This window comes from Pseudochaenichthys georgianus, chromosome 13, assembly GCF_902827115.2.
Source record: "Pseudochaenichthys georgianus chromosome 13, fPseGeo1.2, whole genome shotgun sequence".
NCBI classification, from domain to species: domain Eukaryota; kingdom Metazoa; phylum Chordata; class Actinopteri; order Perciformes; family Channichthyidae; genus Pseudochaenichthys; species Pseudochaenichthys georgianus.
The window spans coordinates 18323486-18339028 of record NC_047515.1 but is presented as its reverse complement, the minus strand read 5'-3'; the positions used below and the strand labels follow the sequence as shown (position 1 = coordinate 18339028).

Below are 15543 nucleotides of genomic sequence, written 5' to 3'. Positions count from 1 at the left end.
TTAGTACGTCACTGATGTAAAATATGTAAAACATTTTTAGATCAAGTGATATTAAAATGCAGAACCTCAACTTGTTACCAAATATTGGTGACTCAAACAAAAGCAAAATATGTTTTGCCAACTCTGTACACAACCTGGGGTCAGTGGTGTAAAGTAACTAAGTAGATCTACTCAAGTTCTGTACTCAGGTATAATTTTGAGGGACCTTCTTTAGTTCTTCAGTTCAAATATAAATGGTGTACTTTAACTCCACCACATTTATTAAATATCTTTAGTTATTTTTCCGATTTTGATTAATCATTTGAATAATAATCAACGCTTAAAAAAGACTGTAATTACACAAGGATTAACATTCACAAGCTACCCTGCAGCATTACAATAATTAAAACTAGCTCCAACTTTGCCTGCTTTGTTAACACTTAAATGCAACAATAATTTTAATCAAAACATATCATATATATTAGTTTGAAATGGACCAATCTGCATAAGTCTACCTTTACTTTTGGTACTCCAAGTATATTTTGATCAAAATACTTTTGTACTTTTTTTTTGTAATTTTGATTGCAGGACTTTTACTTGTAAAAGAGCATTCCTACACTTTGGCAGTTCTACTTTTACTAAAGTACAAGATCTGAGTACTTCTTCCACTGTTACAACTGCCTGGTATTGATCAGGTATTGATGCCTTTGTATTTTTAAAAACCATGACCCGAGGCAGTGGATTTGTCCTCCCTGCAGTGCCCCATCCCGCCTGTAGGGGGCGGGCCTCTCTTGCTCTGGACATTACCACGTACGGCGGCGGTGAGGGTGTGGACGACCCGCAGCATTCAATCCAGAAACATAACGCTGCTAATAAATACTAACCGCGTTACACCGCAACAGGCGAATACACCCGGTAAGTTTATCTCATTGGAGGCATATGTCATTTCTATTTGCTCTCTTCAAACCACCAACTTACATCGTTGTGTGTTTATCTCAGTCAAATCAGCGTGAATTGAGAGAAAGGGAGACAGTACGAGGCGTATAGATAGTTTGTTAGCTTGTTAGCCTGTGTCTCATGTAGTTAACCTGAGGATGCTAGCTAATGCGTGGAGTTTATACACTCACTTTTGGTTTAGTCCGATGTAATAAAACCACATTGTGTTCCTGACAGGAGCTGAAAGCATAACCAGCTTGTTTAATGAGCTATTCCTCTCTGTTAGCTAGTAGCAGAGCAGCTAGTCACACTGCTCGGTGGGGTGAAGTCATTACTCTGACACCAGATTGTTGCTATTTCTGTGTTAACTTATATGAACAAATCACAAAGTCAACCTAAAAGTGGTGTTAAATTGCACTAACATATAAAGTTTTGGCATCCGCCTTACCTTTTTTAAGTTTGAGTGATGGGCTTATTCAAACATTAAGTTAGAAATGTATGTCTTTCTTCATATTAATTGTACATGGACAATTGTGATCCCAGTACTGTGCTAGTGTCATTCCAACTTTTTAAACCCTTTACAATCTGGTGTCTTCAGTAATGTCTTGATATTAGGCTATGCTTTATATTTAGCAAGCATATCATGGTCCAGGTTGTGTGGAATATAAGGAAGTGTATCATTCACACCCTCTACTACAACATCTACATTGTTTATTACAAATGCCTGTTGAAATGTAAGAAAGATGACATACTCGCATAGCTTGTTTTTTTCCTCAATGTTCCAAAACTAATTTGCAACATAAGACAGAGAAAAGCAGTAAATCATCAGAAATAAGGAAACTGTAACCAGTTGATGTTTTCTATTTGTTTATGATAAATGTCTTAAACAACTAAGTGATTATTGAAACCAGTTACAGATAGATTTTCTGTCAATCAACTAATTGATCAACCACAATACCTTGTTGGTGCTAATAAAAGTATTGTGGATACAAATATGTATTCACCATGGTGTTCACCATGGATTCTTTTCACACTAACAAAACAGTGTTGTGAGTCACTTTGCTGTAAACTACACATCCAGCCAGTATTTAGGGCGGATAAGATTACTCAACACTAGGTTTCTAAGTTGCTGCTATCTTATATTTTAAGTTTGTACAACAGTACATACCACATAGCCTTTATCATCTGGAATCAAATGGGTTTAGTATGCATTATCAGAGCAACTTCCTTGTTTGTGTCCCCCTTCACGGGGTTGCTGGAGCGCCATTGAGCTTCTTGTGTCCCTCAGTCTCCCAGATGAGGGACTGATGCTGCCCAGGCCCCTGCTGAACCCCTCGGGTCGCCTCTCATCTGTCCCAGCTCCTTTCTGCATCTACTCCCACGGGTGCTGCTTAAGAAGAGGAGAATACACTAACTAAAATGGATGATATCTTCACGCAGTGCCGGGAAGGCAATGCGGTTGCAGTTCGATTATGGTTGGACAATACAGAGAACGACCTCAATCAAGGGTGAGCCAAAGTTGATTTAGTTACACCGTAGTGTCGTTTCTCACTTTGAATGTTTAATTTTAAGCCTATATTTCTGGTGCAGGCTGAGAGCCCGCCTTTTCAGTCCCTAGCGAGATGGTGGCCTATGATTGAACTCATTTTCTTTTTGGCACATGTTTATGTCCAGAGTCATTCAGAAACGTGATGTTGGACAGGAAGCCTGCTGTCATGGTAGAGATAGTCACGCTTTCATTTGAATTGAGACCCTTGGAGGAATTAAAATAAAGAGTAAACATACCCTCACACAGATCTGCAGGCTTCTGTAAGATGTGACTTGTTTGTTATACAAAATATCTGTCTGATGGTAACAGATCAGTCCTTCTGTATCCTCAGCTGACTCTGTAAAGAAACACTTGGCAGAGCTTGCCAGTTGTTTTTCATGTTTAGGGCTGTAAAGATTAAAGAAGGATTCATACCTTTTTATAATAAAAAATATAAACATGCAAGAAGTCAGCCATGGCAAGATACCAAATAGCCCTTTTTGGAGCACTTTTGTCCAATTTTAATTTATTGATACAGATATTAAGAAATATTTGTTCGCCTTTTTAATGTCTGTATTGACATTGTGTGCTCAATTTCCCCTTTCCTTTCATTCAATTCCCCCACTGTTTAGACGGTATGATTGCATCAAGCCAGTGTGTATCCATGCATTCCCAACATGTGACTCGTCCATTAGCTGATTGCATGTCAAGTTCCCTTTTCCGGTTGATATATCTCCGCCAGTGGGTGAAACACATTTATTCTTGCCATTTAATTTCCCTCCAGAACTTCTACTCATTCCCTTGTTATATTTCAGTAAACCCCCTGTATCTCAGCCTATCAGATATCACTGTGATATTTGCTGTGCTCCTCGATGATGGTGTGTTTACGCTGATGTTACTCCCTGACAGAGAGTAGTAGTGGAATGCTGAATCTCCTTACAAGGAATAACACACAGGCCTCGAGGGAACCTTCTACCACCTACCAAAACTGAGGGAGAGGGGGAGGAGATTCTTGTAGTAGCGCCGGGCTCGAAGAATTATGTGTGACGAGACAGAGGATCATTGTGAGTGTGTGGGGGGCAAATTGTGAATTTTTCAAAACAGAAATGCAGAGTAAGCCATAGCAGAGGACATCACGTTCCCCTCCTCCACTTATGTTTCTGTTATTCTTCTCCCAGTGGTATTAGATAACTCCGCTCATTTCCGCTCGCCATTTCCTCCCAAGTTCACAAGAGATGATTGCAAAGTTTCTCATAAATGTTTACAATGTAGTTATTCTCTCTTCTGGTCTTCTCTGAATATATTTCAACCCCAATTGTGAGTAATGTTGGTACAAAATATAGTAATGTTAGTATATGATATAGTTTTGCGTTGCATGGAGGGTAACCCATGGTTTCAAATTGAATACATTTGTAAAGCTGAAACCCTAAGGCTGGGGCTGCAACTGACCATGAATCATTTTGTCTTTTAAATGTTAGATAATAGTCCATTTTGCTTTCCTAGTCCAAGACGATGCTTTCAGGTTCCCTTCTTTTGTCCGAACATTGAGCCCAAACCTGTAGATATTCAGTTTGCTGTCGCATAAACAAAAGAGTGCAGCAAATCCCTATCGTTTGAAGTTTAGATTCAGAGAATGCATAACATTTTGTTTGCACAACATGGACTTAATGCTCGATGCATTTCAAAAATAGTTTCTTGATTTATAAATGTGTTGAATAACTGAATATTGATATGCACATTTTCCAAAACATTATAAATAGTTTCAATATATGTTCCAGCCTTTCAAATGTGCAGACTTGCTGTTTCTCCTTGTCTTACAGTTAGGGCTGCTCGATTATGGCAAAAATCATAATCTCGATTATTTGGGTCAATAATTGATATCACGATTATTAGTTTAGCTTATTATTATTTTTTCGAGCGTGTAAAACCAAAGAAAATACAAATGAAACAAAAGATGATACAGTACTATACAAATGAATGCAATAACAAAACGAAATATTTGATTAATAATTGAATAATCTGTAGTATCATTGTCTAATATCAATAAACAACAAAGCTTTAGCTAATTACACGTCCGAAAAGTGGTCGGAAGAAGTTTACATTTATTTAATCCGACCCCTTCTCCCTTTTTTTCTTCTTTTTTTTTTACATCTTAATATATGTTAACATACAATATAAATGTATACTTATAATCTTGAATAATTTATATAATCATTCATATAATATATACAGGCAAGTTAGGAGAATGGTCTCTATATATATATATATATATATGTATGTACAAATTCATAAATAGAATACAAAACAAGAATATAAAAACGATTATCCATTTACTTTGAAAACATAATTTTTTTTTTGAACAGTTGATTACCCTGAACTTTAAGTATAATTCAACTGAAAAACCAATAAGGAAAAAAAATAAAGAAAAAAAATTAATAATAATATTAAAAGATAATCGTTATATTTCGATTACGTTGTTTTCGTAATCGTTGCAAGCCATAATCGTAATTGCGATTTAAAATACGATTAATTGAGCAGCCCTATTTACAGTATAATACATTGAATACAGTATCCTCAAGTTTTTTAGACTGTTGGGCAGACAGTAATGCAACACAAATTGTCAACTTGGACTCCCTGAATTTACGATGCTTAACATTTGAACAAATGAAAAATTGGTTTGCATTTGAATACATACTGAAAATAATTTCCTGTTGCTGCACCATTTGAATAATAATAATAGTGCGCCCGACGTCTATTCCTGAGTGCCCCGTTTGTGTTGCGTTTAATCTCCGGAGAGGACTGGGGTCAATGCTCTTGTGATTTCTTTGGCTTACAAGTGTGTCATTATGGCTTTGATGGTTCTGTATTTAGCCTCCGTTTACATTTGCATCCAAAATAAGCCCTGCACATGTGTGAATAATAGTTGGAGCAGAAGACTTTCCTTTTCACTCATGTCTTTGGGCCGTAGGACAGCACTTATTTTGTATGGAGTTTACCATGCAGGCTCCTTTTCTGGGAAAGAGGTAGATTTACAGTGTGAATGCAGATTTAATCTATACTCTTTGCTGGGAGCAGCAGTATGTTGCCCTGCAGTGAGAACTACTGCAAGCCGACAGTTGAGAGAGGCTTGTTGGAGCAGGTAGTCGTGTTCTCAGAAGTATCAGTGTTAGCACTATGTGAAGAAAAAACAACAGATTATCAGATATGCTTTCCACGCTCTCTAATCTCTCTCCTATTTCTACAGTCCTTATAGAAGAATTGACTAAACTTAAATCTGTCATTATTCATAACGGGTATCTGTAGTCTGGAGCAAAAGAAAAAGCAACATTATCAGATATAATTATTAAATTGAATTATCATCATAACAATAACAAGTGTTTGTCTGAGAATAATATATTGGCCACACATTAATATGATGTGTATGGATGTGCTAATTAATAACACTTCAGGCCCCGATCAGCCTTTTCATTTTGGGCATCTGTGAATATCGAGTCCAATGCCATACTTTTATTTATTAAATAATGAGTTTTTACTGCATCTGGCACGCTGAAACAACAGCTGGTGTGCTACTTAATCTGACAAACCTTATTTTTCTTAAATTCCTCAATACAGGATCCCTTAGAAATGATCTTTGTCTAAGGCAAAGGAAAGCAATGAAACACTAGCAACAAGATCAGATTTTGCAGGATTTTATATAGAACATAAAATGTTTCATAGATTTTTCCAGAGGTGACAGAATAAATAATAGAAGGCCTGTGATATTTTATTTCTCTGAAGTAAAATTATTGTGCCATTGTTTTCTTTTTAGTTGTCAGATGTTGGTGTGAATTTAGTTTACCCTCCCTCAGGCGTGCTATGGAGCGGAGGGGGGGAAGTCTGGGCAGAGACAAACAGGGTCCAGACAGGGGCTCTTCCTCTGGATCTCTGTCTGCCAAACTGAGCACTGTTGGCAGGTGGAAGTGCCTGAAATAAATGACCACAGCTAGTGTGGAGGGGAGAGCAGGAGGAAAGCCTGGCACTCCAGAGCCTCTGGGGTGTGGGGATGAAGCTAGCTTAGAGGGAAAATCCTATATCCTATAAAAAGGGTCTCCCAATGAAAATACACTCAGGCCACAGATGATGTGTTGGAAGTACATTTGCAGCACTTGAATGTGGATTGGAGCACTTGTATTGTTAGTCATTAGCGGATAAAGAAATTATGCACTTTTTTTATCATTTGCAAAAAACATTGTCGTTCAAGGCTTTTATTGTCATACGTACATAGCTACAGTGTAGTTATGACGATGGAAATCTTAGGTCACAGGCTCCTCCAACAGTGAAACACAATAAAACAGAGAAAAATAGTGCAAGTAAATACAAAAGAAAAATAGTAAAAAAAAAAGTGAAATAGTGAAAAATGGTTACATAATTTCTCAAAATATAAAGACACAGGCATAACAAAATGCTGATGATGTTTCAGGCACATCATACCTTTTTATTATTATTTTACGTATTAATGTGCAATTGATTGGTCTATACATCAGATGGTGAATGAATATCAGCATAAGTTCCCCAAGAGTCCAAGATAGGGATGTCCCGATCACCTTTTTTTGCTCCCGATCCGATTCCGATCATTTGATTTTGACAATCTGCCGATACCGATTTTTCCCGATCCGATCTTTATGCAATGCATTAAGAGAAAAAAAAGGTAACAGATAATGGCTGGTCATCCAACGCGATGAATTCAGCTATCTTGGCTGTTATTGTGTTGGCCTTTTCACTGTTTCTCTTTCCTTTTAAAAGTCTCTGAAAGTGTCGGTTGTTTCAGTGCCGTTACCTGAGTGGCCGCTGTGTACTCGTCGTGTTGTTGTTGGTGTTTGTTTCTCAGGTAGCGTATTAGATTGGTCGTGTTGAACGTAGCTCTGTTCTTTCCACCACACGGAACCTCTGCCTTGCAAACATTGCATCTGGCTGTTACACTGCCTTTGCTTTCAATTTTATAATACTTCCAAACTCCTGACATTTTCTCTGTCCCGACTCCCGAGTCACCAGCTGAACGTAGCCTCTCGTTAGCTTACTGCTACTATTAGACACTGCGCCCTGCCCACTCTGTTGCCAGATTTGAGAGAACTAAGCAACCAGGTCTGAAAACAAGCCCAAAAGAAGCAACACATACATGATGTTGTGTCATTTTAAACCAAAACTAAGTCCTCAGGATGACTTTAAGACGTGAACATGGTCATTTTTGTTTTGTAACATTAAGTTAAAAAAAAAAAATTTATAAAAAAAAAAGAAAATCCCGATCCCCGATTTTTTTTCTCCCGATCACCGATATTTTGAAAATCACGTGATCGGCTCCGATCCCCGATCACGTGATCGGCTCCGATCCCCGATCACGTGATCGGATCGGGACATCTCTAGTCCAAGATGATATCAAATGTGTTATTTGGTCCAACCACCACACCAACACTAGTTATCGGATATAAGTTAACAATGACATAAAATAGTAAGCCATCGAATCCTCAATTCAAAGGAGCTGAAACCAGACAACTACTGGAGGCTGGGATTGATACAAGATTGTTTATCACGTTGTGGTTGTCATACAGATGAGCAGGATGGTACTTTTGTTTATGTTGACTTCATAACTTTACGTCACGTCCTTTCTTAAACAGTGTTCAGCTCAACACAGAACTCTAATAACATGAGAGAAGTGAGGCTCTGGGGAGTGTTCCTCTCATAAACTTACACTAATTCAGTTTTGGGGATTTGGCCTTTTTGTCTGAGAGGAAATTGCTCAGAGGGCAAATCGGATGTGACTGCAGCAGGTCACCCAGATGCACAGCCAGATGTGTGTTGTGGGACTGAGGGTCTCTGTGGGGCTCTTGATGCTGCTTTGAGCAGAGCTTTGCAGGAAGTTTGAATACAAGCCATTGAATTGATGGTGGGGGCAAAGGGTTCAGATTCCTGCAGATTCATAATACTCCCTTAGTTCTCAGATCACATTATTATGCTATACGCCTAGTCATCATTGCTGAGTAGATGCATAACTTTATTTTTAGGGTTTATGCTGTGTAGCACAAACAATAGGGCCCATATGGAAACGGAAGGTGTATGGAAAGTGGAATATGTCATCATTGCAGTGACACTGAGATGGAAAGGATGAATGAGAGAATAAAGGAGTTGGATAAGGGAGTGTCCACAGGAAGTCAGAGTAAAATGACACCATCGCACACAGCAGCCTGCGTGTGTGCAACGCTGCTGAAGGAGGTCTTACTGGGCCTGCTGCAAATATTCAACCTACTGTTTTTATCTCATTTACTTTTTTTTGTCCGATTGTTTCTCTTTCACTCAGCCTTTATTGTGTTGCTGCCTGTGTCCTGAGGCAAAGAGGACTGATGGTTTATGTGCTGTTTCAGTCTGAGTTGCATCAACTTCTTTTCTGAGGAGGATACCAAATGAACAAATTCCTCATTTTGTGATCTCAAAGCCGAGTCCCTCTTAAATGAATGCAAAACAACATAATGCTGTAGTTCTAGATATAAACTGGCAACTGATAGTATCTAAGGAACATCTAGCTTACTATTAATACGGTCTTATACTTATTTCCTTAAAGTTATAACATTTGTGCTGATTTAACTCTATGTTGATCTGGTGGCTGTATGGCGCATAGGATTAAATGCTGAGGAGACCTAATAAAAGTACTTATTGCTGACTCATGACATACTTGGAAGAACTTCAGAACAGGCGAATAAAGATGAAAAGTCCTTTCTATGTAAAAAGTATTTTTGTCGGTGAAACCTGTGCTGAATATAAATGTTCTCTCTGTAGGGATGACCACGGCTTCAGCCCGCTGCACTGGGCTTGCAGGGAGGGCCGCTCCAGCGTGGTGGACATGCTCATCATGAGAGGGGCTCGCATTAACGTCATGAACCGGGGGGACGACACGCCCCTACACCTGGCCTCCAGTCACGGACATCGCGAAATCGTGGGAAAGGTGGGGTTCATGTACACACTGGGGCACGCTCCTTTGGTCATCCTTTAAAATGCTCTTATAACTGTTCAAGTTTGCTTCATAAACCCAGGATATTATGAAACCTCAGATGATGTCATCCCAAGAGCAATTGCAGATGCAGAGGTCTTGTCTGTTCTTGCAGTTCCACCATAAGAAATGTGAAACTGCAGGGATGAGGGAGATTTAGCAATGTTTCAGTGTTGATGTTTCAGTGTCTGCAACTACAGTTTACTTTTACCCCTGTCAACAAGTTATTTATAAAGAGAAGACGTTATCTATAGCTGATTTTGTGGCTAGTCTTGATTCGCCAAGATAAGTTTAAATAGTTCACCATTTAACAGCATTTGTGCACATTAGCTGCAATATTCATTTCATTTCAAACCTTTATTTATACAGATAAAATCCCATTGAGATCATTGATCTCTTTTCCAAGGGAGACCTGTTCAAGTAGTTCCACATGAAACATAAAAGCATAAACGGAACAACAAAAGGACATCATCCAGCATCATTTACATAATTATCCACATAAACAGGTACCAATAGCTTCTGATTGACTAGCATCCAACCGAGCTTTAAAAACATTTAGTGGCACCAGATTGTTTAGTTTCCATTTAATTTGCAAACTATTCCAAGACAGAGGAGCTGCGCATCTAAAAGCTGTCTTCCCTAAGACAGTCCTAGCAGTTGGCACATTTAATAAAACCACAGCATTCGATCTCAGGCAGTAGCCACTTACTCTTACAATCAATATGGTGATCCATTCCCTGATGCTCTGTGTTTGCACAAGCTGCACGACTCCTTTTAACATGCTCCACATTGGTATACCGTATGACCTGTTGAAAGGCTTTTTAACCATGCAACATGCAGTGCATTGAACGCAGCTTCCTGCCAGACTTTTGTATTTGAAGACATTGACTTCAGTCTCCAAAAAGAATATGAAGAGATATTGTAATGAAGCGTTTTGTATGCCAGAATGTGAAGCCTCTGCTCTGGGGTGTCTGATTTAGATTTGCTGACACTCAGGTATTGAGTTTAATGTTAGGTATGTCTCAATACCTCTGGTATTTGTCCACAGGCGAGACAAACTTCCAGGATTGTTGTTGCCAGCATTAACACTCGTCCCTGTATACAGCCCAAACAAGATCTGACCAGCCTTGTTTTGCTTTTAATCCTTTGTTCTGCTTCCCTTTCAGCTGATTCAGTGCAAAGCAGACACTAATTCAGCCAATGAGCACGGGAACACACCACTGCATTATGCCTGCTTCTGGGGCCAAGACCAAGTGGCTGAGGTGAGTGTGCCCCCTGGTGGAATTAAATAAACGTTATGTTTAATAACTAATAACAAACTATTAAAATGTAGCTAACAACAATTCCTCCTTTCACGTAGGACCTTGTGACTAATGGGGCTCAGGTGAGCATCTGTAACAAATATGGGGAAACGCCCCTGGACAAAGCCAAACCACACCTGCATGAACTCCTCAGAGGTATACTGACCCCTCTTTACCACCTCCCTCATTTCAACAATTTCAGCTTTCTTTTTGATTGTCTTTGTGTTCAATTTTCTCATTGCACACTATTCCTTTATCAACCAGAAAAAGCTGAGAAAATGGGACAGAACTTGGCTAAGATTCCCTTCAAGGACACGTTCTGGAAAGGCACCACCAGAACTCGACCCCGTGAGTCCACCACACAAACCTGTTCTTTAACTGTCAATATACATGTGGTGTTTGAAATGTCCACTGCTTTTTGTCTGTATTGTGCTGTTTCACATTTCACATCGATTGTGTGTTTTTAGGCAATGGCACCCTGAACAAACAAGCAGGCATTGACTACAAACAGCTCTCTCTCCTGGCTAAAGTGAACGAGAACCAGTCTGGAGAGGTACTTCTGATCTTATTATTTTACTATCCTGAATTGTTATGCCAAGGTACAAGCATTCATTTCACCTTTTCTTTATTTAATTCTTGTCTGTAGCTGTGGCAGGGACGCTGGCAAGGAAATGAGATTGTTGTTAAAGTGCTTAAAGTTCGTGACTGGACCACAAGAAAAAGCAGAGACTTCAACGAGGAATATCCAAAACTCAGGTTATTATCTAATCCTGAATTTTGTGCAGACTACATGTTGTGGCCACTCATTTGTCTGTTTTCATTGTGTTGATCTGACCGTTATGTCTTATATTTTGGAGGGCTTGCATCTCACACAAGACGTCTGTTTATGTCAAATCCTCTGGGTTTCTTTCTGTCTGTCTGTCTGTCTGTCTGTCTGTCTGTCCCTCCCTCTTGGGCTCCATCCCAGGATATTTTCCCACCCGAATGTCCTTCCTATGTTGGGAGCATGTCAGTCTCCTCCCGCCCCTCACCCCATCATCATCACACACTGGATGCCTTATGGCTCCCTCTACAACGTGCTGCATGAAGGCACCAGTGAGTATTCCTGCTCTGGTCACAATACCTGTACTAGGTTTTTGTGATTTATTGAGCATTTGTCATTGTGTCACCATCACTTTGGTACAGTAGTACCAACAATTACATATTGTTGAGTTGTTGAAGTAAGGGTCGCTAATATCTGTTATGATTTGTCCCTCACTGTGCTGTCAGACTTTGTGGTGGACCAGACACAGGCGGTGAAGTTTGGGCTGGACATTGCTTGTGGAATGGCCTTCTTGCATACACTCGAACCCATGATCCCTCGCCACTATCTCAACAGCAAAAGTGTTATGGTAAGAAGTGGTGTTTTTTTTTTTTTATCATAAATGTATAAACTGCCCTTTCAAAGAACAATTGTGTTCCCAAAAAACCCCCTCATAATTCTGTTTCTCTTCAAAGTGATATCTGTGTTCTTGTTTCCACAGATAGATGAAGACATGACAGCCAGGATCAGCATGGCAGATGTCAAGTTCTCCTTCCAGTGTCCTGGCAGGATGTACTTGCCTGCATGGGTAGCCCCCGAGGGTAGGCATCTTTCATACAGCACAGATCCAGAGTGGCAGCTGAAGACACAAGGGTGTATGATGGATGCAGGATACTCTAGACTCTCAGAACTAAATATAATATACAGCAGATTTCCCCCCAAGATACGGGGAAATCCAAGAGACATGAACTGATCACAGTACGTGAAAATAACCAGGGATCCACAGAAAAGGTTTTATGTTCACAAAACAGTGCATGGAACATGATGGCGCTTCCTGCATGAGATATAGGAGTCTTGTTACCATAGCAACACCTACATACAGTCTAGGTATAGTAGGTAGTGATCCGTGAAATTGAGAGCCCGAGAGTGGTGGTATTGATAAGACACATGTACATTTTTGGCTGATATGAAGACTTTCTGTAGGCCTTATCTTCAGCATGAATGTCTTTGTAACAGTTATACAGATTGCAACAATATATTATTCCAACAAAATTGTTCTATGATAGAATTTTTTTTATATCACCTACTGGGATGAAATCATAGTTTTACAGGAAAAGGAGCTTGAGATTCAATGTTGATACAAAGATACTGAGGTCTGTCAGTCACTTGTATTGCTGCGCCAACAACATAATATTTCTTTTTGTATAGCCGATGGCATTTAAAAATCTTAATTTTAATTTGGTAAGCCTACAGAACCAACTCATGTGGATAGTGTGGTTATTTGCCACTTCTTAGATCACCTCCTCAGTAACCAAGATATACTGTATATAGGTTACTGAAGAATGTACAAATTGTAAAGCCATTTCTTTGTAACGCTTTATGATGAACAAAATATAATGGGTTTTTCCGTTCACCGTGCTACACCCTTCCACCAAGTATAATGAATATCTCGCAAGGAGATTTCCCTGCTGACAAACAAACGGAGCCAAACGCATAGCCTCCTTAGCTCATAATAATGGCAGTATCACAAGTACTCTTTTTCAGATGTTTGCATTTTAAACCTAACAAATGTTAAACCAGTTGTGTTTTCATTCACTTTCCAGTAGAATTTCTGCATTTCAACCCAATTTTAACAAACCTGTGTTCACCTGAATCGAAGTGTAGAGAATGCAGCTCCTGTTGTGTAGTTCAGTGTGTTTGCCTGATGTTCATTTGTTGCCCTTTTGTGATACCCAGCCCTGCAGAAGAAGCCAGAAGAGATCAACCGTCGGTCATCAGACATGTGGAGCTTTGCCATCCTGTTGTGGGAGCTGGTGACCAGAGAAGTGCCGTACGCTGACCTCTCCAACATGGAGATTGGCATGAAGGTTAGCAGATCTTTCTCCAACTCATTATATTACCAGCTGAGTAGAATAACTCATAGCTTTAATACCATTAGGAATATATGTTATGCTTAACCAAACATTTTGTCTGTTTTACTATCAGGTTGCCTTGGAGGGTTTGAGGCCCACTATCCCCCCCGGCATTTCGCCCCACATTTGCAAGCTCATGAAGATATGCATGAACGAGGACCCAGCAAAGAGGCCCAAATTTGACATGATTGTGCCAATTCTGGAGAAAATGCAGGACAAGTGAAACTCCTCCTCTGCCCTCTTGTATTGACCTGTTTCATTAGAGGATATCTTGTCCCAAATGTCCCTCTGATATATTGGTGTGGTGCTTGCCAGTATTGCCTTAAACTCTCGCTTTCTGCTGCATTCAACACCACTGTAGCTTCAGCTTCTGAGATGAATTCAGCAGCAGTCACGTCTTGTGCGCCTTTGTTCTTTCCTTTTTTTTCCAATGTGATATCAAGTTTTTATTATCACTGTCTACATCTTTGTCACTGATTTGCTGTCTTCACAGGAGCTTTGTGTTGACTGTTCATCCCCTAACTGTAATCATGTGACAGAGTTATATCCTCTTATAGACTGAATAACCTGTGGAGGTCAGCATGACAGACTGCAGCACTCCTTCGGTGGATGTAAGGCCTTGTTTTTCTTACCTGTGGGCTTGCCTTGTAAGGAAACTGCTCCTCTATAATGTTGGCCCCTAATAAATCAGATAACATATTAACTCAAAGCTTGTCTTGTGGGAAAAAGTAGTTGTGTTGGCTACAAACTGTATGCAACTGGGCAAGCATGACACATGTCTGAAACCAAGCATTTAAACAATATATCAGATTATAAAAATGTTTATGAAAGACTGATGCCTGTGAAAGTACTTATCAGTGATACCTTTCAGCTTGGCTGTGTTGTGATGTGTTTAAGCCTGACCGTAAACTGCTGACAGTGATGTAAAACTGCCCATAGAAACTTTGTTTTCATGCAGGAAAAATGGCAATTTTGGGCAGATTACTTTTATATGGATTGCAAGATTGCTAATTTTCTTGTTGATTGCTATCATGTAATGTAATTAACTAGAAGACTCAAAGGTTATCTACTTATTCTCATTTCACTCCCTTCAAAATCTTAACGTTTTTATACGATCAAATACTGTTGGCTGTACTTTTTTCACACCGAGTATAATCTCCTCAAAATGTCTAAAAGTGTTTGTGCTCAACTCACAAGTGTTTTTTTTTCTTGCTGAAATCTGGCTGTGTCGTTAGGAATGAATTCTGCAACTGAGATAATTTATTCGTAGATATCAAAGATACAGTATGTTGTGCTTTCGAGCAATGGACTGCCTTTCTTACAAACTTTACGGCGACATCAGAAGAAGCTGCCAACAGAATGTGACTGGGACAAGGAGCGGGGGTGCTAACATCCTGCAAACCTTCATTTTGTTTTCTCACGTGTTTTTATTTCTTTGGTCCTCTACATTACTTCTGACTTTCTTTCAATCTTGTGGGTTTTTGTTCTACCTGCATCGTCCATGTGCCTACACCAGCTTGCTTATTTGTGCTGAATCACAGGTTGAAGCCAAAATCAAGAATGACTTTCACAAATGTATGTATTTATATATAAGTATATTAAAAAGGAAAAATATGGGCAACTTGATTGTGTGAATTCATATTGTAAATCTGATGATTTTGAGAAGTTTGGCAAAGGTGAACCAACACATGAATAATTGGATATAACATCACATTTTAAAAATAGAAACACAATATCAGGCCAATGAAATGTAACTAGGCCCTTGATATTTCCTTCAACATGGAATAGTGCTTTTCTGATATATTTAGGAAATATGAATAATCACTGATTTATGGCAATACGGGTTA

The 15543-nt window shown here is 39.3% G+C and overlaps 1 protein-coding gene across 1 annotated transcript; it reads left to right on the top strand.

Annotated features, from left to right (window-relative positions):
• Positions 1 to 734: 734 nt before the first annotated feature.
• Positions 735 to 15313, top strand: LOC117457461 (scaffold protein ILK). Its single transcript, XM_034097566.2, has 13 exons — positions 735 to 894; positions 2204 to 2423; positions 9251 to 9416; positions 10628 to 10723; positions 10822 to 10918; positions 11027 to 11110; positions 11230 to 11315; positions 11409 to 11518; positions 11730 to 11857; positions 12032 to 12153; positions 12286 to 12385; positions 13521 to 13651; positions 13770 to 15313. Exons 2-13 carry the CDS (start codon positions 2335 to 2337, stop codon positions 13917 to 13919), a joined length of 1359 nt encoding a protein of 452 aa, XP_033953457.1. The 5' UTR covers positions 735 to 894; positions 2204 to 2334; the 3' UTR covers positions 13920 to 15313.
• Positions 15314 to 15543: the final 230 nt, after the last annotated feature.